Below are 23,789 nucleotides of genomic sequence, written 5' to 3'. Positions count from 1 at the left end.
CATCAAACTACACACAATACCCCGAAACGACAAAGCAAAAACAGGTTTTTAGAGATTTTTTGCAAATGTATAAAACTGAAATATCACATTTACATAAGTATTCAGACCCTTTACTCAGTACTTTGTTGAAGCACCTTTGGCAGCGATTAAAGCCTCGAGTCTTCTTGGGTATGATGCTACAAGCTTGGCACACCTGTATTTAGGGAGTATCTCCCATTATTCTCTGAAGATCCTCTGAAGCTCTGTCAGGTTGGATGGGGAGCATTACTGCACAGCTATTTTCAGGTCTCTCCAGAGATGTTGGATCGGGTTCAAGTCCGGGCTCCGGCTGGGTCACTCAAGGACATTCAGAGACTTGTCCCAAAGCCACCCCTGCGTTGTCTTGGTTGAGGGCTTAGGGTCGTTGTCCTGTTGTAAGGTGAACCTTCACCCCAATCTGAGGTCCTGAGCACTCTGGAGAATGTTTTCATCTGTACTTTGCTCCGTTCATCTTTCCCTCGATCCTGACTAGTCTCCTAGTCCCTGCCGCTGAAAAATATCCCCACAGCATGATGCTGCCACCACCATTCTTCACCGTAGGGATGGTGCCATGTTTTCTCCAGACGTGACGCTTGGTATTCAGGCCAAAGAGTTCAATCTTGGTTTCATCAGACCAGAGAATCTTTTCTCATGGTCTGAGTCCTTTAGGTGCCTTTTGGCAAACTCCAAGCAGGCTGTCTTTTACTGAGGAGTGGCTTACATCTGGCCACTTTACCATAAAGGCCTGATTGGTGGAGTGCTGCAGAGATGCTTGTCCTTCTGGAAGGTTCTCCCATCTACCACAGGGGAACTCTGAAGCTCTGTCAGAGTGACCATCGGGTTCTTGGTCACCTCCCTGACCAAGGCCCTTCTCCCCGATTGCTCAGTTTGGCCAGGCGGCCAGCTCTAGGAAGAGTCTGTTGTTCCAAATTTCTTCCATTTAAGAATGATGGAGGCCAGTGTGTTTTTGGGGACCTACTATGATGGAGAAACATTTTGGTACCCTTCCACCGATCTGTGCCTCGACACAATCCTGTCTCAGAGCTCTACAGACAATTCCTTCGACCTCATGGAATGGTTTTTGCTCTGACATATACTGTCAACTGTGGGACTTTATATAGACAGGTGTGTGACTTTCCAAATCATGTCAAAGATGTGGCAAAATGGCTTAAGGACAAAAAAAGTCAAGGTATTGAAGTGGCCATCACAAAGCCCTGACACCAATCCTATAGAAAATTTGTCTCTAGAACTGAAAAGGTGTTTGCGAGCAAGGTCTACAAACCTGACTCAGTTACACCAGCTCTGTCAGGAGAAATGGGCCAAAAAATTCACCCAACTTATTGTGGGAAGCTTGTGGAAGGCTACCTGAAACGTTTGACCAAAGTTAAACAATTTAAAGGAAATGCTACCAAATACTAATTGAGTGCATGTAGACTTCTGACCCACTGGGAATGTGATGAAAGAAATAAAAGCTGAAATAAATCTCTCTATTATTCTGACATTTCACATTCTTAAAATAAAGTGGTGACTCTAACTGACCTAAGACAGGGAATTTTTACTCTGATTAAATGTCAGGAATTGTGAAAAACTGAGTTTAAGTGTATTTGGCTAAGGTGTATGTAAACTTCCGACTTCAACTGTACCTGAGTTTAATTTTGAGTCTCATAGCAAATGGTCTGAATACTTACGTAAATAAGGTGCACACTGGATATCTGTTTTTGCTTTGTCATTATTGGGTGTTGTGTGTGTAGATTGATGTTTTTGTTTATCCATTTTAGAATAAGGCTGTAACGTAACAAAATGTGGAAAAAGCCAAGGGGTCTGAATACTTTCCGAATACACTATAACATAAACAACAAGCAATTGTCTGTGTAAAACTGCCCTAGAGAAAGCTAGGGAGCTCCCAGTCATTAGAAACAGGGGACAAAAACAAAGTAGGACTGATGCTGTTTGATGAGACTACTGGATGACATTGAAGACAGAAAAACAAGATCCCTTTCACTTGCGTCCACAGTGGAGTAGAATCTGATCTATGAAGAGAATTATCAAACCACCCCTACCTCTCAACCGCAAAGAGAGGAGAATGTAACCTAATAGTTGCAGAAGCTGCTGCCTCATGGATCAGAAGTGGGTCAAACGGTCCGCATAACCAACTTTTCACAGCTCCGACATTGCTGCTGCATCCCAGGGAGCAAATTGAAATGCAGCTGGTGAGGAGCAGTGTTGGAAAAAGTACCCAATTGTCATACTTGAGTAAAAGTACAGATACCTTAATAGAAAATGACTCAAGTAAACGTATCAATAATTTCAAATTCCTTCTATTAATTTACAGATAGCCAGGGGCTATCTTCAACACAGACATCATTTACAAATTAAGCATTTGTGCTTAGTGAGTCCACCAGATCAAAGGCAGTAGGGATGACCAGGGATGTTCTCTTGATAAGTGTGTGAATTGAACCTTTTTCATGTCCTGCTAAGCATTCAAAATGTAAGTCCTTTTGGGTGTCAGGGAAAATATATGGATTAAAAAGTACAATATTTGCATTAGGAATGTGGTGAAGTAAAAGCTGACAAAAAATATAAATAGTAAAGTACATATACCCCAAAAACGTATTTTTATACCACTGGTGAGGAGTGAAGCATGACGCAGGGAGGGTAACTGTGACCGTATGAAAAGTGAGAGTGAGAGCAGGCTCTCAAGTGCCAAGTAGCACCGACAAAGGGCCTGTCTTTTCAAGAATATGAGTGCAAGTTTTGTAAACAGCTTATATGTTAAGTTACAAAGGCAGGTGGAAAGAAATTGAACACATTGCTTGTGGAAGCCATTGAAGACCCATCTTAGATAGGCTATTTCTCTTCAGGCTTTTGACAGCCTTCAGGGTTGACTTTGTCAAGAGCCACAGGCTCAATCTGTCAACCCATAGATTATCTAACCAGCCTTCAGTTAGCAACATTATTCACAGAGGCCCAGCCACAGGATCTATGCAGTGCACATAGTTACTACACTCTAGTGGTGAAATACTGAAAAAAGACACAAACAAGATATTTTACAGGAGTGCTGATGACTAAAAGAGCCTAAACTTTGATCAAGAAATAAAATATGCACTCTACATTACAACACGGTTGATTTATTTTTACGATTATAGAGAGTAGAGTGCACAACTTTCACCTTTTCTTTAAGTATAAATATTATGAAAAACAAATGAACAAAAGTTAACCGAAAATGTTTTATTTATTTACATGCGAGTGGTAATATCGTTACAACAATACATAGACAAGACAACAGATATATCTAGAAGACAAAACAGAGCAACTCTCACATAGGTATGTGGTTGCAAAGGGCATCAGTGTCTTAATAGCGCGATTTGCTAATAGGATACAGGATACTCTGAGCACAGCCCAATCCAGAAATCTGGCAGTGGCTTCTGATTAAATAAGATTTTCACAGAAATGTTTGTTGCAATTTCAACGAGGCTCTCTTGTTCAGATATTGGTAAGTGGACTGGAGGCAGGGCATGAAAGGGATAATGAATCCAGTTGTTTGTGTCATCCATTTCGGGAAAGCACCCAACTCACTCAGGTGCTTCGCTATATCACATTTGACATTGTTCGTGAGCTTGAGTTCATTTGCACACAAAAAAAATCATACAATGATGGAAAGACCTGTGTGTTGTCCTTGTTCACAGACAGAGAATTGCGCCAACTTCTTAACCCTTGTGTAGTCTTAACATTCTGTATACTCCCCTTGTCCTAAGGGTAATATTTTTTACCCACCTTCACTAAACCCCTAAAATAAAGCGGCTTAATTGAATTTTAAACCCCAAATCTATTTTACACGAAGAAACAAGTGGTCATTCATCACAAAATTTGGGAATATCTGGGGTTTCCCTCTTCACAATGCAAAGATTGCATTTAATCAGTGGACACCACTCATTTTTATTACAACACACCTGCCATAATCGTTTAATATTCTAAAGTAGAGATGTATTATTATTATTGCTAAAGGTACTGCATATGTGTAAACATTTGTTTTGCAAGAGAGAGCACTTGTATAGCCGAAGAAAATAGATGTGCAGAAAGTAGTTCTGAATGCATTTTATTGAAGGGAAACAGTCTTGAACGTTTTTGGCAACACAGTGATACATTCTTATATAGTGTACAATGAGGAATTCAACTACAAAATACTAGTCTTCTCCCATTTAAAAAAAAACATTGCACCCACCCACAAGGTGCATAAACAATAAATAAGAATAAAATAAGATAATAGGGTTGATCATGTTCCATATCAAAGGCATTGTTTGAGGACACATCAATGTTATGGAAGATGACCAGGGGCCTCCTGCAGCTATAAGTTCCAATCACATTGTCCAGGTTGTCCACACTTCCTTTGTGGTTCTAGTCCAGGATGATGGCTGGCTTCCTTTCCTCACGATCACTGATCTCAGCCGTTTTGTGCAGTGTGCTCAGGAGGACCACAATCTTGTTCCTCTTTGGGAGATAAGAAACTAGAGTGGTGGTGGGGGTGAAGGCAAACTTTGATGAGAAGGCCTCTCTCCCCCTTGTTGCGAGGAGTGCAGGGGGGAGCTCAGGCTTGTTCTCTTTAACTGTGCCAATCATGGTGATCTTCCTCTTCAAGAGCTGCTGGCTGAGTTCATAAGAGGTGAAGAAATTGTCACACGTGACATTGTACCCCCTCAGTCTGTCTGTCACATCAAGCACAACCCGCATCCCCTGGTTCTTCTCCGGGCCTCCACTGGTCAGTTTCCCTGCGTAGAGACTTGCATCTTCCAAGCGTAGCTGTATTGTGCGTCACAGGCCACCCATATCTTGATGCCATACTTTGCTGGCTTGCTGGGCATATACTGCCGGAATGGACAGCGACCTTTTGACAAGTTATTAATATCAGTGTCACAGAAAACAATCATATAAATCAATGATATTACAGCAATACATAATAAAATGAACTGTGAAAATCAGTTACATTACAGATATGAACATAAAAATGTACCTCTGAATGGAACCAGTTGTTCATCCACTATTACTTCAGGCCCAGGGTTGTAGAGGTATGGCAGATGCTCAACCCACTTCTCCCAGACCTCTCTTATGGCTGCCAATTTGTTTCTCACACGTCTTGACTCACGGTTATCAAAATCATAGCATTCTTGAGAAAGTGTGAGAGACTTTCAGTGGCATCGTGACACGAAAAATCACTCTTCCACTCCCTGCATCCCAGAGACTACACGCAGCCTTGCCTCGGGACCTATACATACCCTCTAAGATTAGTTGCCCTATGTAGGCACGCAGGTCAATCTCATCCATCCTTTTCCAGTTGTCTCCATTTTACAGAAACCCTCCAAATTTTGCATCTCCAGGATGATTTTTGCAATGGCTGGTGTGATGAACATGTAGAATGTTGAGGCTATGTCCTGGGCATGTGTAACTGCATGTCTTGTGGGCCCTGGGGTCATCCTTGACATTTTGTGTTGCCATCCTGCCCTGGTTGTTGTTATTTTGCTGTTCTTTGACAAAAATGTCTCTTTCAGCTTGGCGGATTTCTTTTTTTTCGTCTGAAGATGGTGCATCGTGCTTTGGGTTGCATTCTTCCCCATCTTCCTCAGATACCACCTCTTCTAAATCATTGTTCTCTTGCTCATCCTGGACATCTGAAAAAAATCTGTTCTATGACCCTGTTGGGCACTGAAACGTGCACTCATGGCTTCAGTAAAGAGAGAACTCATCTGCAGCACCTTTACAGCCTCTGACTGCATTCCCCATTAGTAAACAATGCTGTCAAGAAATGTTTTTTATGTCCGAAATTGTTTTTATTTTGTCTGTGAACTTGAGTCATGTGTGGGGTCATGGAGGGGAGATGCTACACATGCACAAGAAAGTTTTAGTTTTGTCTGAGTTCAATAAGTAACACAAATAATCTACATTTCTCATTGTGTGTGTGTCTGTCTTTGTGGTGTGTAAATGATTCTATAACTGCCGGGTCAAAAATGACCCGAAGACAAACTTTGTACCCTGGTGGTGAACAGCTTTCATGGAAATATGAACAAAGGCAATGTTTCACTTTTTCTAGTGTTAGGGTCACTCTAGGAAAAGTCAAGTTGAAAAAATATCAAGGGAGGTTCTCTGCTGTTGAACATAGTGGCGGGTCATTTTTTACCCTTAAGACAACACAAGGGTTAACCATAGCCTCAATTGTGTCCCGCACATTGAATATAGTTACGGATAGTCCCTGTAATCCTAGATTCAGATCATTCAGGTGAGAAAAAACATCACCCAGATAGGCCAGTCATGTAAGAAACGTCATCATCATCATGCAAGGGGTCAGACAAGTGAAAATTATAGTCAATAAAGAAAACTTTAAGCTCGTCTCTCAATTAAAAAAAAAAAGTGTCAATACTTTGCCCCTTGATAACCAGCGCACTTCTTCTGTATGTTGTAAAAGTGTTGGTGCTGCCCATGTCATTGCATAGTGCAGAAAACACGAGTTCAGGAGCCTTGCTTTAACAAAGTTAACCATTTTTACTGTAGTGTCCAAAACGTATTTCAAGCTGTCAGGCATTCCTTTGGCAGCAAGAGCCTCTCGGTGGATGCTGCAGTGTACCCAAGTGTAGTCAGGAGCAACTGCTTGCACACACGTTACCATTCCACTATGTCTCCCTGTCATGGCTTTTGCGCCATCAGTACAGATACCAACACATCTTGACCACCAAAGTCCATTTAATGTCACAAAGTTGTCCAGCACTTAAAATAAATCCTCATCTCCTGTTGTCCTGGTTTCCAGAAGAGGATGTCTTCCTTAATTGACCCCCATAAACGTAATGGACATATACCAGGAGCTGTGCCAGGCCAGCCATGTCTGTTGACTCATCCAGCTGTAACGCATAGAATTCACTGGCTTGTATGCGAAGCAGAAATTGTTTCAAAACATCTCCTGCCATGTCACTGATGCATCGCGAAACAGTGTTTGATGAAGGCATTGTCTGTATAGTTTTTTGGGCCTTTTCCCCCAGCATTGTCCCAGACATATCCACAGCAGCAGAAAGAATTAAGTCCTCCACAATAGTATGGGGCTTGCCTGTCCTAGCCACTCGGTAGCTCACCAAATAAGACGTCTCTAGCCCCTTCTTATTAATGGTATCTGCTGCTTTTATACATGTCTTATTACTCAAAAGTAGTCTTAACTATCGCTCAAAAAACTCCCGTAGCTGATTTTACAAATTGGCATGTTTTGTTTCTAAATGTCAACAGTGAAGGTTTCATAGAGTAGTGAGATAGTACTTTTGCACACACACACAACACACACAACACACTGTGGTTGAGGAAAGGCACTGCTCTAAATATAAGTGAACCCCAAATCAATGTAGTGCTCATCATATTTGCGCCTCTTCGATGGTCCAACGTCCCTGTCTGTTGTTCGGTGCTTTCCTGGGTAAGTGGGCAGTAGCTCTTCGGCTGCATCAGATTCACATCTGTCAGTGTCCATGCTAGCTGGGCTAACAACAAATGTAGAATTACTGATGGTAGCATTGGATGTGGCCTTGGAAGCAGAACAACTTGTCGTCGACAGGTGCAGGTGTAGTACTGCTGGTAGTAGCAGTACTACCAGTAGAGATGGTATGCGTCTATGTATGCGGGCCTTACTTCTTTAACCATTTATCAATATTTGAGCAATTGGAATGAGCAGCAGCTACGTTTGGCTACATACGGACAGTTAGTGGAATTCCCACGAGAATGTAACGGTTAATGTGATTGGATGTTAATTATTTGACTGGGCTACCTGTATTTGACATTGTGTTGTTATTTCGCTGAATAGTAGACTGTTTAATTTTATTTTTGGCAGTGAAACGAGGCTACTCAGGTGAGAGAAAAACCTCACCCAAATATATAGCCCCGTTGGAAAATATAAATGGATTGTTTGAAACCGCAAAGAATTTAATATATATATTAAAAAATATGTTTAATTATTTAAAAAAAAATGTGAATAATTTTTATTTGGCGAACCCCCAATGACATTGTGCTTACCCCAGTTTAGGAATACCTGGATTATGGAAATTAATTGATGGGATTCAGTTCTATACAGTATTTCTGTTGTTGTTGCATAAACACATTACATTTTCCATTTTAAAGTCATATCTGATAATGATTGGAGCACAGGAGCTGGGCCTCTGAGCTGACTTTTATAAACTGAGAGGCCCTGTTAGTGTCTGTGTGTCAATGGTATAGGCACATGAGCTGAGCCATAGGGCAGAGATCTACCAACCCACTATCATCAGACTATTATCTGCAATCACCATTACCCACTCATTAACTTGTCATTTTGTCAGATAAAACATGTTGAGCTTGTACTTCGTCATTAATTATCTTTACAAATTAGCATGGCATTTAATATAATGACAATTATTATATCATGCAGCGTTGGATTTTATCCTACTCAAAAGCAAATGGTTTAGACCATTTTGAATTTTCTGGAGCGCTTATGCTGCGCTCTGACCAATGAATGTGACCATGCGCATCCTTTATGAAATGACCCTGTTCATGTATAAATGACCAAATACACTGATTGGGTAGTTTTTCTTTAAACAAACTATTTATTATGGGGACCCGAACAATCTATATAAAATCAGAATGATTGAAAACCCCACTCAGCAGGTCGATGCGAGTTGTGTGCACTCCGGTAGACTACGCAACCCCAGTAAAAAAAACAATTCTACAGCGCATTTAGTAACAATGACCCGGCAAATTGCATTGGTTGTCACTCAACTAATAAGACCCTACGATATGACACTGAGAAAGCCATTTTCAAAGCCTTTGAACGTTGAAGGTGCCGCGGTGATGTCCGAACAGTCAGCGCAAGCAGCTGTGTCTACCTGACAGTCATATGCAGTTACACGCATAAAAGTTCAATAGCCTACTGAACTGAAGGAGAGGACGCATCAACTCAGTCACAACACATAAGAGGTATTTTTTGAATAAAACAATGAGTGAAAAACTTTAATGAACTGGCGATTGTAACATTTGAAATCAGTTTTCTGACCGATGCATGCTAAATTTGGATTGGTTTGGGGTCCTGCAGAACCATGCACTAGCATCTTAAACATTTGAACCAGGATCAATGCACATTGAATTGTTACATTCCTAATATTTACATATTAGAGGTAAGGGCGCCCCTTTGGTGACCATGGAGAGAAACAGCCACTTCCTCTGTGTCAACGAGAGAAGATGGTCAGACGTACGGACTGGAGGAGAGGAACTCCAGCCACTCTGTCAGAGAGGGGGTCTTCTTGGGAGGCTGCAAATTCAAACATACATGTCTCACATTGTAACGGAACAGAATGTACAAATCAACATCACTTACATGGTTGTTTGTAGCTGTGGATTAGAAAATAAATGAAAAGAAGACCCCAGAGGGTAAATAATTTCAAGAACTAAATAATTGGGGCGGCAGGGTAGCCTAGTGGTTAGAGCGTTGGACTAGTAACCGAAAGGTTGTACAAATCTGTCGTTCTGCCCCTGAACAGGCAGTTAACCCACTGTTCCTAGGCCGTCATTGAAAATAAGAATTTGTTCTTAACTGACTTGCCTAGTAAAATAAAAAATAAAATAAAAATTAATGTTTAAGCGTAGATAATAACTTGAAGAACAAGGGCAGTGCTCCATCTTTGCATAAATAAAGTTTTTCCTAATACCATTTCAATGGGACTCAAATGGGCCTCAATACATCAATAAACAAGTAATGGCAATGAATGTTTTACCTGTAGGACAGCGTTGTCGACCAGTTTACCGTCCCTGCGTACAGAGATGAGTGTAGCTGTGCCTCTGGAAGGGTAGCCCTCCTCCACCTCCAGGTTGCACACCCTAGAGGCAGTCTTCAGGAACACTAGCAGTCTCTGGCCTGGACGCCAGTCTATAGCAAACCTACACACAGGGGAAATTGTCACCATGTCAAAAACAGGTGTTTAAGAACGCAAGCAAATTGGACGTTAGAAAACTTAATGTGTCATTGTGCTTGAAATATGAAAAAAGTCCACAGATATGAATAACCTCTCACACAGTATAATTCTTGCTTAGAAGTGTTGGAGTATAAGCAACCTTATGAACATAAACAGTGTTCTCGTGTGATTGAGAATGCATGGGAAAGGTACTCAATATTTGCTGACAACTTCTACTCACCTTCAGTAAAACTGAGTAGTTCAGAAGTAATATTGTGAAGATATACTATCGGGGGTCATTAAAAACTTTGTCTTTGATGGGTTCTCAGCTGAGCTAGTTATGGTTTTTGAGTGCTACTCCGCATGTTTTCGTTTGTAGAAATCTCTGTTGATCTGATCGACTGTATACAACTGTTTTACATTGGTTTTTGTAAGTGTGTGTGTCTCAATGATCCCTATCCAAAAGAGAGGCAGAGGGATATAGTCAGACAGCTGCTTTCAATGCTTTAGATCACGTGGTAAGGCAATTCAAACAGTTACAGGATTCAGTCTCAGAAAGAAACATCATTCTACTATATCATTGAAGATCAAGGGTCTCACTTCTATCATCGCTGACTGATCTTTGTAGGCACTGTGTGTGTGTGTGTGTGTATATATATATACCTGGAGTGTAGGGTCTGGATCTCAGCCAGCATCTCTCCCTGGCTGATGTAGCACTGCATGACCTCCAGCAGGGCAGCACTGAGGTGAGAAAGGCGACTCTTCATGGACTCCACTAACAGCCCTGTAGTACCCTGATACACCTTGAGAGAGGGACGGGGAACGAAGTGGGGGTTGTGACTAATGGCGTCAAAATGTTGTTCTTTTCTCAATAGGTGCCAAAAACTGAGAAATATTGTATCGATATCTTACTTGGCTAAATCTAACAATGATTCCCATCTAGGAGACAGGGCCAGGTAAGCGGCTCAGAGGGAGCTAAAGAGAAGAGTTGTAGGAACTAGGATGGAACCGGACAAGGAGCTATGGAAAAGAGCTGTAGGGACCGGAAACCAAACCAGGAGTGTATTCATTAGTCACTCATTGTAGCAAAACGTTTTACAACGAAAACCGATTACTCTAAGCGGAAAACTTTTTGCAACTAAAACGAGAGTTTTTATTGGACAAATTCAGGAAGGTCCCTCCACATTTTGTTTGCTAGCGTTTGGTTCATAGTGAATAACACCCAGTTCGGAAGTCAGCTGTGTTGTTTACCTGGAGGTGGAAGTGGTCATCAGGGCTCCAAGTGACAGTCAGTCTGAGAGGCTCCAGCTGGCCAGAGGAGGAGGATCCACAGGAGCAGGGCCTCAGTTCCACACACAGCTCCGAGGACCCCACTGACAACAGCCTACACTGCATCACCCCTTGTGTCTCCTCCACATAGCCCTGCAGGCTGGGGAAGGGAGACAACAGGGGACAGAGGTGAGTATGGACTAGAGCAGGGCAGTCAGGTGCCCATCCTAATTTGGAATTACCAAGGGTCTAAGTTAGGGGTTCTGGGTTGATTTTAGACTGGGCAAATTTTCATCTCTCTCACGTTCATTATGAAATGGTAAATTGAATGAGAGTTCTAATACCTGAGTCAACAACATGGAAGTGTGGTAGCTCAAGACTAAAGTCAGGGGAAATTAGTGGTGGTAGAGTAGAAATAGGACACGTCTCTGCAAGGATGTATGATTGGTGAATAGAGCTGCTTGTTACTCACGCATCTCTCAAGTGCTGCCAGTCAGCCGAGCGGGCCAGTGTGGCATCGGTCTCCACCCTCAGCTGGGCCAGCTGCACCTCACATACACGCAAGGCATTGTGGGCCGTCTTGAGGGACTCCCCCATCTGCAGGCTGAGATCTTTCTATGGGAGAGATGTGGAAAGACATTACACATCCAAAACATGGCACAGGACTAATACAAAGTAACCATACGAAAGACCACATCCATCAAATGCCTGCAAATTGTGAGGACTGTTGCTCTCTTTTTCAAAAATGTGGAAAGTCACTGTACAGACTAAAGTGTGTGTGTGTCCGTGAGTGTGCATCATGAGGGCGTGTGTGTATACCTTCTTCTCTAGTGCTATGACCAGGTTTGTTAGTCTGTCCCGTTTGTGGTGCAGTTTGTCCATCCTGTCCTGTAAGGTGCTAATAAGTGTCTCCACCTCCTGGACTCCCTCTTTATATTCACTCTTCAGGACCTTCCAGCGTCTGTGAGCATCGTTGCCTGAACACAGCAGACCAGTCATTTGCAAAAGTACTACACTGGGGTAGACCTGACCCCTCCGAATACTATTACATGGTACTCGGAGGCCATGGAAGTAAGGATATCTTGAGTAGCATGATAGCCGATTATGTGTTGGGTGTGTCTCTTTGTGTTACCGGGGTTTGGGGGGCAGGGTTCATTAAACAGCTGGTCAGTTGTCTCCAGTCTCTCCAGAAGCTGCATCATGTCATCCAGCACAAACAACTGTCTGCACAAAATCTTCTGTTTGCTTCGACTTTCCTGAACAACAACACAGATAGTACTTATAAAACGTAATTAATGCAATGCATATGTTTTCTTTGACCATCTCCAACATTGACGAGTTGTTTGGCCAAGCATTTCAAAGTGTCTAAAGTGGGTGAGGTGTTAACCTACTCACGGTTAGGTAGGGCACCATCAACTCCGCTTCCCCACCCTCCTGATGTTCTGCCACATCGTACAATTCCAAATGTAGATGGTCGCATCTTTCAAGTAACCTGAAAACGATGGTTCAGAGTCAAACTCCGAATTGCTATCTACCTAGCAGCTAGCTAGCTAGCTTGCTTGTCTAACCACTCACATCATCTTGACAGTTATTTTTAGGGATTTATAATTAACTAACGTTAGGCTATTATATGAAGCCTAATTTAACGAAAGGCACGATATTATGGCATTAGGTTGAAATATATTGCATAAGAGTATTCCATTTGATAAAAATGCTTAGGCAACTTACGCTTGAACAGCCTCAGTAGCCATTTTGGTTTTCAAAATTGAGCGGCCGCCGTGCAACGTGGAATGTGATTGGATAGATTATTGTCCAATTAGATTGAAAGTAGTTCGAGCGTGATGGAAAAGGGAGCGGCTTCTCTCATAGCCATAAAAGGCAACATTTATAAGGAAATCTATGTAAAAGCCTAGAAATGGTCTGCTTTTTCATTTTCCAAATGTATTTATTAGCAGCACAGGCTCCTGACTACCGAACTCAACAGTACTTTAGACATAAATACACACCACAGTGTTGGTCTTAAACAGGTATGATTAGTGACATTTCAATCAGGAAACTACCAATCTAGCACATTTGGTTCCTTGGAAGCTGTGGGAATGTAAGTTTTTGGTTTCACATTGGTTCTGGAAACAAAGTCATACATTTCCTGACCGGTAAAATTTAAAGGTTTTAAACGTTGTGAGAACGTTCATTTTTAGGTTGCAGGCGGGTCGTGACAATGTTTTACATGGTTCCCAGAACGTTTTCCTGGGAGGTTTTCTTAATGGTCTGAGAGTGGAAGCTATAGGTTATTTGGAGGTTTTAGAATAATTTCCTTAACTTTCAATAACACTGCTAGCTTAGTTTGGGTTAACTGTTTTGAACTCCAAGCACAGATAGGACACATGGAAATTATTTTGCTTAGGCATTAATCATGCAAAAATGTTCATTTTCAGTGATGCTCAAACCTATGATCTTCTGTTCTCTATCCATAGAATTAGTCCACAGCGCCACCAGGATGGAGCGAGCATGCTATGTGTATTCTAACAGACCCCATTACAATGGAAACAAGCATTCATTAAGATCAGGTGTCACCAATTGGTGTGCTCAGCCAACACACGTAAACACACTTAATAAGACCGAGGATAGAGAGAGTTTTGTTGGAGCTGAGAATGGAATGTATATGTTTTTAAATAACATTCTTAGAACTTCTTTTGAATGTTACTAATCTTTTCTTGTGGTTTTTATGGAAAGTGTTCTTAATGTTCTGAGAACATTAATTTCAAATAGAACCATGAGGGGAAAAGTTGAAATTCCCACTTAAGAAACCTATGGTTCTCAGAACGTTATGTGCTAGCTGGGTATCTTGTGCCCAGAAAGTTGTAGGAAGGCTGTATGCAAAATAACCATAGAACAAACATGCTCTCACCAAGCTCTAGGAAATGTATGGTTCTCAAAACGTTATGTGCTACCTGGGGATTTTTTTAATAAGAGGGGGGTACTGCTAAATTCATAAACTGTAAAACAAAAAAAACAAAAAAATACAGGACCTTGATCTAGCCAAGTGTGTACCCATGATACAATTATTCTGTGTAATTTCCTCAGAAAGTAAAGAATTTTGGTAAACTCCTGCTGAGTGTCTCCAGATATAGGCTTAAGTATATTTGTTAATATCAGTGTTTGAGGTTGCTTCTAAGAAATTTCAATACCTAAAGTGCATCCTCTTTGCAAATATTTGCAGAAAATGCAGATATAGTCATGGAGTTCCTAGACTCATAATCGATATCTTTGATTGGAATTTCAAACTCTAGATCGAGATAACTGATGTGACATGATACAGTGTTCCACTCATGGAAATATAATACATTGTTCTAGTTCTGTGGTTAAATTGTAGTTTTTCTGTAAAGACCACAGTGGGTGAAGAAGGCACTGGTGGAGGCACTGTATAGAGTTAAAAGACAACACAGAAAACAAGACAGAAGCGGGTTCCGGTTTTCTCGTCTTTTAATAACACATATCTATGCTCTGTTTTGTTTACAAGGAGTTTAAAACAAGTCTTGATGAGAACTAAAGAAACCAGGCAGGCAGAAGTTGAAAGGCCAAGTCCCCAGAGGTGGAGGAGGGCTGGCAGCAGAGCAGAGCCCGATAGATGGGCCTGTCGCTCTACATGTCCTCCTCCTCCAGCTCCTCCGGAGACTGACCAGCTAAACAGGTCCTTTCTTTTCAAATGAATCATTGAAAATTAAAATAAACAATTCAATCGTTTAGACATCATGCTGCTCTGAAAAGGAGTCACTGAGTGTTATTGTGTTGCAGTTCACAGAGAATCCTAATGCATCCAAACACAAGAAATACAATCCTATGTCATTTGAAAAAGCAATCAGAAAATAAATCAAACAAAAAAAAAAGATGAAGAATTTTGAGGCTAAAAACATAAGTCTAATGAAGAACAAAAATGCGACTGGATAATTAAATCTTGTTTATCTTGTTTTTTTGGAGAGAAAAAATACTTAAGTTTATCTCTCCCCTTGAATTTTTCCATTTCATAATCTTTTCAAAACAACTTCTAACAACAGAGAAAACAAAATCATCTTTGGAAGAATTTAAAGTTATTTTTCTTTAATAGACTGAACTGCAGTATATGGAGATGCCGCTACCTAGTTATTTATTCATTTACTTACTTTTTATTTCAGCATTTTCAAATGTTAAACTTTTTGTTTCCTTTTTTAATTTGACCTTTTACCTATTTTTTTCTGAAGAGGTAGATCAATTATTTTTTACAGGGTTACAGGTATCGTGCCCCTTGATTCTGGAAGTGAAGACAAAGGGAGAGATGGTGGAAGAGGGGCAGAGCTAGAGGAGGACTGTGGGAGGAGGAGGGTGGGACACTGGGTCTCAGGGCCCCAAGGTGAGGGCCCATGGGGGAGCTGGTTATCCGAAGGGAACACGGAGAAATGTGGAACAGGCACAGATTGTGGTGTATCTACTGAGGGACAGAAGCAATTTCAGGGCCCTCGGGTTCTCATTCAAGAGAGACCGAATAACCCTGCTCCACCAGAAGAGCCACAAAGGGTTTAGTTTCCCATGTATTCACTTTGTTCCAATCCTCAGTGCCACCTTATCACTCAAACCAACATGTCCCAGGCCTTATGGGGATGCCCATAATAAACCCAGTCACTCCCCACACATAGTCCTCTCCCTCCCTGCTCCTGCACCCCACTTCACCCTCTGTATTTATTTTTTATTTTTACAGTCCCAACAATAAGCCGGAGAGGTAAAATGAAAATAAACAAAATGAATGAAAGTGAATGAAAGAAAATACTGTAACATGCACTGTTTGCTCTTGTCTGGTTGATAAAAAAAAACAATCTTATGGCTAAGTCTTGAGGTAGCGTTCCCAGTTATGTGTGAGGTTTGTTTCATCTTTGTAGCACCCATCTATGATGTTTCGTTTAAGTGAAGACCAGAGTCTACCAATGAGGAAAAAACCATTGCGGTGTGCATCTTTGTTTCAATAATCATAGCCATCATTGAATCTGTCATCAATATGCGAAAGTTACAAGCTTTGATGGGAAGTTTCAAAAGAGTTGTCATATTGTTGTGGGTTTGTTTTGTAAGTGGATAATCAACAGTCCACATGCCAAATGTTGACCATGAATATAGCTTGTCAACATATCACTCAAATTGCATAAAAATGGACTTCAGTTCAGACATGAGAGGAATTTTGTTTGTGGACACAATAGTGAGCCATTCGCTTTGCCACAGACAACGAGCATGGATTTCATGTTATAGTGCTTCAAAGTGTGAGGGCTGAAGAGTAAGCCACTCAGTGAACAGACCAGGTGTCATCCATTACAGATAAAACCAAAAATTCTTATTCTTTCTCTTTTTGAGTACAAAAACTTGTGTTTGGCACAGTTATTACTTACATCATGTAATGCGTTACATGTTAGTATTTTGTATTTATTTAGTAGCTGTTTAAGAGTCCTGTGCATTAAAAAACATGATCAGAAAAAAATGTAATCAACAATTTTTCCAAACTAAAGCAACGGAAACAAATTGAAAAAAAGTATATGTAATACATCTAGAAACGTCTGAACAGAAGTGAGAAAACGAACACAATCGAGGCCAGCGTAAGAGAGGGTGGAGGACTCTGTAGTTGCCCTCAACTCCCCAAAATGAAATTATTTAAAATAAGGTCCTCCTAGTCCTGTGAAGTACAGAAAAGTACAAATAAAATCCTGGTAGTAAGAGTGTGAGTAGAAGGATCTTAAACCAGGGTGGTGAAATAGTGAAAGAAGACTAGGGGGGAGGAGGTTAAGTGTGTGATGTTAAGTCTACTTTGACTGGACTATGGTATACAGTTGCATTTCCAGTGACCAAACATAAATAGGCAATTCCTGTATGTCAAACAGGGGTACGCTATTTGTCTGTCAGTCTCTGACATGGTAGATAAGTCCCTCCCCCGCTTTTCACAAAATATTTGCCCATCTCCTGTTACTCGTCTACGCCTCCGTTACTAAATTGCATCAAGTTTTAAAAAGCCCTGGAGGTTCTCTGTCATTTCAATATTTAGTTGTTTACATTATTCAATTAGTGTAACAGTATTTAACCAGATGTCATGTCCAAATAAAGCTTGCTGAATACAAAAAAAAAGATACAAAAAAATGGCTGCAGTCTGAATAATCCAAAATAGTGTGTCTTGGTGTTTGTGAACAGAGCTTTATGGGTATATCTAGAGACTGAAACTTCTGAGGAGCATTTGTACCCCACATGATGATGGAGTCATATGCTCGTTGCCAAGGAGACCTCTAAACATGTCAAGTCAGCTCTTGCCATGGCAAAACAAGAAGTTGCCCGTCTCTTGAAAAAAAAAAAAATGGAAGCATAAACAGTAGAATAGACTTTCACCTGTCGATGGTAAGAAAGTATGTTTCAAAGCCGCTGGCCAGTCTACTGGATGTATTAAATGAGTAGCTCAGGCTGTGGAAATGATGCTATCTGGCAGTGTCAATCAGTGACCTGGAAGTTTTTACTCTTCGGCTTTTCCATCATTCCTTCATCATTTTCCCTCCATAGTTATTTCAAAAAATACAAAAGTCTGGTGATAGGTTTCCTTTTACATCTTATGAACAGGTTGAATCTATTTATTTTATGCATTTTTTTCAACTTCCTTGTTTTTTGCTCCCATTTTTAAAAGGTTTTTGAACACCCCTCTGTCTGTTGAAAGACCAACCGAGTCCATAGGTTCTCTTTCTACTTTTTTCTGCTTTTTTTTTACACCCCACCACTTCCCCCACAAAAAAAATGTAACACTTAAAACCAATTTTTAAAAAAATAAAAAACACTAACACACCCAAACCCACACACAATCACACTCACAGATCAAGATCATGAGAAATGGGGAGGGCTGAGGCTTATTGGTCAGTGCACAGAGCTAATAAATATTCACATTCAGTGTTTTCAGAGTAAGGGGACAGATCGAACGCCCTTCAGTCTTACATCAACATTTCTCTGGCACAGCACAAAAGATGGACTGCAACATGTAAGTAAACATTCTGCGCATTAAGATGATGTCATCATGAAACAGACAAGAGGGCCTCGGATACACAGTGGTCAAAGTCATATCATGGGAATTCTGCCTCAAAAACCTGTCCTGTCATGCTGTCAGTATTCTAGTTCAGCAGTAAAACAAATGATAGCTTGTATGACAAACATATATAATCATAAATAACCTTTTGACCATGTCAAAAACATAATTACCGGGACCTGATCATAACCCACACCCATGGTGTGGTATGGACCAAAATGTGCCCAGAGACCCTCTTGACTAACAGCGCCATTCCCCATTGGCCAATACTCTGATTTTAAAGACCGAATGCTCCAATCATACTTCAGAAGAGCCAGAGGCTGCCCCCAAAGCAGGCATGACAACACATGACATGGTCCTCTATCACCTGGCCATTGTTGGCTGATTTCACTTTTTCTTCTGGGGCATCACCTCTGGGTCATTCTGATTTTCAAAATAAAAGTCACACAAAAAAAAAACAGAAAAAAATAACCAAAGCAACAAGACAACCTAAAAAAAGTTTTTTTCTTTCCTTAAAAAAATAAAAAATATTCAGGACTATCAGCTTTATATAAAACACCAGCAAGCAAAAAAAAAGAAGTTAGGAATACTGAGGTAACAATACCCTGAGGTAGGTTTTTATTTTTTATTTCATTTTATCTAATCTTTTCTAGTAACGGTGAGAGCACCCCATGCTTCTACCCCTCCTTCATTAGGTGGGGTCTGGAAGCGTCACCAGCAGGCCTTCAGCGGAGGGGAGAGAGAGCGAGAAGAAGCCATTCCCCACTAACTGTTATTACCTTTCCATCTAGAGGAAAGGACTGTGGATCAACTCACCTGACCCATGCAGTCGTGGTCCTCAAAGACCGCTGTGTGTACTGTTTTTGATTCCATCTGGTCTCCTAACTAGTTTGTGACCACAGTAAGTATGGGTTCAATCCTGCTTGGTATCAAATTAACCAATGGATTTATTTTTTGACGTTTTTGTAGATCCAATAAAACAAAATCCAGAACACACAGGAGATTCCAAAGAACCGGTTTTGGTGTAAATTGGGTCTGAGCATGAAAAAGGCAATGAGCAAAATCAAATAAGACCTCTTCTCTGTCAGTCATTGCAGGACTGCTACATATCTGGCTCAACTGTCCACAGTATTTCTCCTTGCCCTCAATTCATTCTCCCGAGGGACCGGGTTAACTCACATATCATATATATATAATATATATAAAATATGCCGTTTAGGCGTGGGCCGCTCGCCAGCGAGCATGGCTAGCTAGTTAACGGTCGTTCTCGTCCGCGTCTCGGAGCTAAGCCTCTGCAATAGAACTGCAGGACTAGCCGCGGCCTCCACGCACTTACTGATCTCTCACTGCTCTGACCACCAGACGCCTATCGGGACCTCAGGAACAAACAGTGCCTTGGAAACGAGGCAGACCTGAGTCTCGAGGTGACCCCAAAAGGCAAGGCGATCGAGGGCAGCATTTCATTACATTTCATGAAGATTCTATTTACAACCTCATATTTTTTTTTCCTTCGTAGTTTTCTACGAAGGAGTCAAAGAGCAGTGTTAACAACTGCGGCCCCTCTGCTGAACTTTCATTGGCTGACGAAGGGTCACCTTATCCATGACCCCGCCCTCACTGCAATGGCTTCCCCGCCCCCTCTCCCGGTTCCCGATCACTGCATTCTATTAATAATACCTCTGAATAAACATTTCTATACATATATCTTTATCTTAAAAAAAAAAAACACCCTTAAAATATAGGACTGGCTGGAGATGGTTAAGAGCTCAGTGTGGGTTTAGTATCAAGTAGGCTGGCACATCCAAGTGTGATCAGGGAGAGTAGTCGCTCTCCATATGAGGAGAACCAAATGCCCCCCATTGGTGTGAGAGAGACCCTCTCTGAAACACAAAAGGAGGCCTCTACCTGCCACATCCTCCAAACAACTCACCATTCCTAGTCAGTCGCTCTGGCCTGGCATCTGGTCTCTGTTTTCTCTAAGTTTACTTTCCCCCTCTTTTTTCCCCTCTCTAAACTTTGTCATCTCTCAGGCGTTTCCTCTCTCCGACTCAGTTTGACTCGCATCTCTCCCTGTCTATCGCTGGGTCCGTGTGTCGCTCTCTTTTATCCGTCTGTTCATCTATCCCCCGTCCGTTTTTCTGTCTGTCCATCCGGTAAGGTCCCTCTGCCCCGTCACTTTCTCTGAGGCCGGGGCTCCTGTGCCAGTCCCTGGGAGGGCCCCATCTCAGACAAGACCGGGCCGGGGTGTGGCCCCTGGCGCTCCCCCTGGCGCTCCCCCATGCCTCCCTTCTGCTGCTGCCTGACCTGTGTAAGAATGTCCCTGATCTTCCTTTGGGCCAACTGCAAGAGAGACAACAACATATGAGTGAGCAAGTGAGGAGACAGAAGAGTACTGGAGAAACTGTTGATGGAAATGATGAGGAGAGGTTGGGGCCTCTTCAAATCTCGGTAGGTTCTATATCTATAGGCAGCTTATGAAAGAGAGTGAGGACTAGGAGATCCTCACCTGGCTTGCGTAGAAGTGGCCGATGATCTTGACAATAACCTGGTCATTCTCGTCGGGGGTCTGTTCGCGAGGGACCACCACTTCAGCTGCAGTGAGGTTCTGTAGCTCATTCACCTGAGGAATAAGAATGTTTTGTTAGTGATTTGCACTTAGTTAAAACTAACATGACTCTTTATAGCGAGTCGTGGTCCTATGCCCAGTTGTTCTAGCTCAGGAGAGGATAGCCACAAGGAAATATAGGATCAGAATTGACTGTAATAAAGGGTACAAGCTATGCCAAAAAGAGAACGGGTTGGAACTTGAGAAGGACTCAGAGAAGACCCTTTACACTCACCGTCTTTCCGCCTTTCCCGATGACTCGGCCGGCAGCGGCAGCAGCTACCTTGATGTGTGTCTCCAGCTTCACTTCCTCCTTTGGCCCAAAGAAGTTTTCCTCCTTCAGTTTACCATAAATCCTGCCCTGAGCCTGATGTGGCGACAAAGAGTCAAACGTCAGTTTGACATCGAAAAGTAACTACACCCTATGGCTTGACATGTGACTTCAACAGGGATTTGGAGGGGAAGAAAGAGAGTACGAAGGAGAGGAAGAGTGTAAGGCTAAAAGTAGGATAATACAGGTTGGAGAAGAGGAAATGGATGGAGGAAGAGAAGGCAGGACAGGCAAGCAGAGACCACACACAAAGAAAGATGCAAACAACAAGAAGAAGGCTCCCAGTTCTGGACACTGATATGAACACTATGACAAACAGGGGCTGAAAAAGAGTGTCTGATCATGCTCCCATTCTACTGTACCTTGAACTGGGCCTCAGGTGGGCCAGTTACAATGACCATTCGCATCTTGGAGTCAGGAGCCTCCGCTGGGGCAATCTGGAGGGGAAAAGATATGAAGGTCAACTTAAACCACATAGATAGACGTCTATGGCACATGGGGATGTGCGAAACTTACTTCACATGGCGCCGACCGGCAAGACGTTTAAGGAGGGCGGTCACGTGTGCTAGCGAAGCAGAGGTCCCTAGTTTGAGGCAGGTATGGGCCGAATCAGAAGGAAGTGGTACTCGCTAAGCAAGCAGTGTGACGTCCTTTACAGAGACATGATATGTACAAGTATAGGTGTCTCAAAAAAATAATTGTTTTTCTCAAATCAGTTTCAGAGCGGTGATGAAATGCACTATTTACATCCCGCTCGGTGAATTAGCTTTCCTCATTGACCAATTTCCGTGTGTGAGTGAATGTCTGTGTGTACCAGTAAATCTCTCACCTTGATTGATGCTCCAGCGAAGCGGCTCAGCTGTTTTATATGCTGTCCCTTCTTGCCAATAATAGCTCCTACCGCCTGGGCCGGGATGTACACATGGACTGTCTCCTGCTCAGGGGCCTGTAGGGTGACATGAAACAGTTACAACTGTGTCACTACATGACCACAGCCCAACCAATATCTGATCCCGCTGATCTAGAGGTTATTACCACACCACAACCCAACCCTGAGGCAGACCGAGGTCATGTTTGTGAAAGCTAGCATCAGCGTTTGCAAACACAGCTAACTCAACTAAAGCTCAATGACTGGAACCCAACGGGCTTAGATAGAAGCCTGTGCACTCACCCCAAAAGAGCCGTAGGGGGATGCAGAGTTGCCTGATGGGGGAGGGGGCATGGAACCAGAAGGGGGGAAAAGTCCAAGCGCTCCAAGGTTCAGTCCGGGAATCAGATGAGTCTGTTGCTGGAGACAAGAAGCAGGTAAGTGCCAAAGGAACTGATCTGAGAGTGCATGATAGTTTGAGTGCATGTGACAATGACTGCATGTGCGTTTCTCCCTACGAAAGTCAACAAATACAGGTGGAAACCTAAAGTGCCAGGGGCAGGAGAAAGATCTATGTGAGAGACCATTGTGTTTTCAAGAGAATTGGAGGCCAGTAACTTTATTGAGCATTGACTCACATTCATGGCGGCCATGTCATTGTCATAGGCCTCGCGCACTTTCTTCATGATCTCTGTCTCGGCCAGACAACAGGCCTCGATGGATCCCTTCACTGTGATGGTCCTCTCTGGGTTGTACACAGTCAGGTCCTGGAGTCTTCAGACAGGAGTGGAGGGAAGGAAGAGACAGGGTGGGAGAGGTGAAAGAGAAGAATAGGAAAGAGGGAGAGGTCAGGTGGAAAAGGAGAACGATAAGAAACAGGAAGAGCAGGTAGAATGAGAAATAAGAAGCAGAAAGGTGATGGGGAGAGGAGCAGAGGGAGAAAAATAACAAGGAACGTTGTTAATCAACCACAGTTGATCACTGGAGACTACAATAATGAAGAAACAAGTCAGTACATTTAATCAGTCATTGGATATAGTCATATGTTTCCATCACACGGTGCATGATCTTTCCTAATTGACCATGGCAGCTCTACATAAACATACCCAGGGACCCGTGTGTTTCATGATGAGTGTTGATGTGTTTGTATGTTTTTAGATGTGTGTGACTAACGGGGAGATTGTGATCTTGGTGTCGGTGTCCTGCTCCACTTTCTTCAGGTTGCGCCCCTCCTTGCCGATCAGTCGGCCGACAAAGTTATTGTGAGCCAGGATCTTCAGGGGTACTTCTTCAGCACTTGAGAGGACAAGGAGAACACAGTATGAGATTAAACACAGAAGAAAATCAAATGTACCGTTTCCTAACTGCATGCATAAACGTCCACCCCTACCACAATCGGAGATGCCGTTTTTCTTTATGGGAAAAGTTACGAAATAGCTGGAGGGTCACTTTAAAGTTGTCACACTGTGCAGGTTTGACAGCTGCTTCATGGACACTGCACTCACGTCTTGGTGTCCTTAGCCTCCTGTTGCATGATGTCCAGGATCAAACGGCAGGCAGAGGAGCAGCCCTCGGGGGTGGAGTGGATGCTGATTGGCTTCTCAGCTGCGCCGGCATTCTCTTTGCGATGGACGTCGATTCTAGCAGCAGGGACAGAAAACGCAGGACAGTCCGTTTGGCCATACAGT

The 23,789-nt window shown here is 42.4% G+C and overlaps 2 protein-coding genes across 5 annotated transcripts in view; both read right to left on the bottom strand.

The window, feature by feature from the left end:
* Window positions 1-8,989: 8,989 nt before the first annotated feature.
* On the bottom strand, window positions 8,990-13,092 carry LOC112225932. Its single transcript, XM_024390072.2, has 9 exons — window positions 12,957-13,092; window positions 12,624-12,720; window positions 12,361-12,484; window positions 12,048-12,205; window positions 11,701-11,843; window positions 11,211-11,388; window positions 10,623-10,762; window positions 9,783-9,945; window positions 8,990-9,319 (listed from the first exon to the last, which is right to left on the bottom strand). The coding sequence occupies exons 1-9, from the start codon at window positions 12,977-12,979 to the stop codon at window positions 9,254-9,256; spliced, it is 1,092 nt and encodes a 363-aa protein (XP_024245840.1). The 5' UTR covers window positions 12,980-13,092; the 3' UTR covers window positions 8,990-9,253.
* Window positions 13,093-14,693: 1,601 nt separating this feature from the next.
* The window catches only part of LOC112225931 (insulin-like growth factor 2 mRNA-binding protein 1), a 57,513-nt gene continuing 48,417 nt past the window's right edge, over window positions 14,694-23,789 (bottom strand). For 3 of the 4 annotated variants that reach the window (XM_024390070.2, XM_024390068.2, XM_024390071.2), the window contains 9 exons: window positions 23,607-23,741; window positions 23,275-23,397; window positions 22,740-22,875; window positions 22,405-22,521; window positions 22,063-22,179; window positions 21,596-21,670; window positions 21,138-21,269; window positions 20,804-20,917; window positions 14,694-20,637 (listed from right to left, as the gene is read on the bottom strand). In XM_024390070.2, coding sequence (XP_024245838.1) covers window positions 20,470-20,637; window positions 20,804-20,917; window positions 21,138-21,269; window positions 21,596-21,670; window positions 22,063-22,179; window positions 22,405-22,521; window positions 22,740-22,875; window positions 23,275-23,397; window positions 23,607-23,741 — 1,117 coding nt within the window. In that variant the 3' untranslated portion in view covers window positions 14,694-20,469. The remainder of the gene's footprint in view (window positions 20,638-20,803; window positions 20,918-21,137; window positions 21,270-21,595; window positions 21,671-22,062; window positions 22,180-22,404; window positions 22,522-22,739; window positions 22,876-23,274; window positions 23,398-23,606; window positions 23,742-23,789) is intronic. The other variant, XM_024390069.2, reaches the window with a different exon arrangement.

The sequence above is a fragment of the Oncorhynchus tshawytscha genome, linkage group LG27, assembly GCF_018296145.1.
Source record: "Oncorhynchus tshawytscha isolate Ot180627B linkage group LG27, Otsh_v2.0, whole genome shotgun sequence".
In the NCBI taxonomy this organism is placed as follows: Eukaryota; Metazoa; Chordata; class Actinopteri; order Salmoniformes; family Salmonidae; genus Oncorhynchus; species Oncorhynchus tshawytscha.
Note: the sequence above shows the minus strand (reverse complement) of the source record. Positions and strands in the feature narration are given on the sequence as shown.

Excerpts from the sequence above, each read along its gene's own strand:
- LOC112225932 (XM_024390072.2), bottom strand. The coding sequence starts at position 12,979 with ATGGCTACTGAGGCTGTTCAAGC. Across the intron at positions 11,844-12,047 it reads TCATAGCACTAGAGAAGAAG|AAAGATCTCAGCCTGCAGAT; the intron begins GTATACACACAC and ends TCTCTCCCATAG. Across the intron at positions 11,389-11,700 it reads TGGCAGCACTTGAGAGATGC|CCTGCAGGGCTATGTGGAGG; the intron begins GTGAGTAACAAG and ends TCCCTTCCCCAG.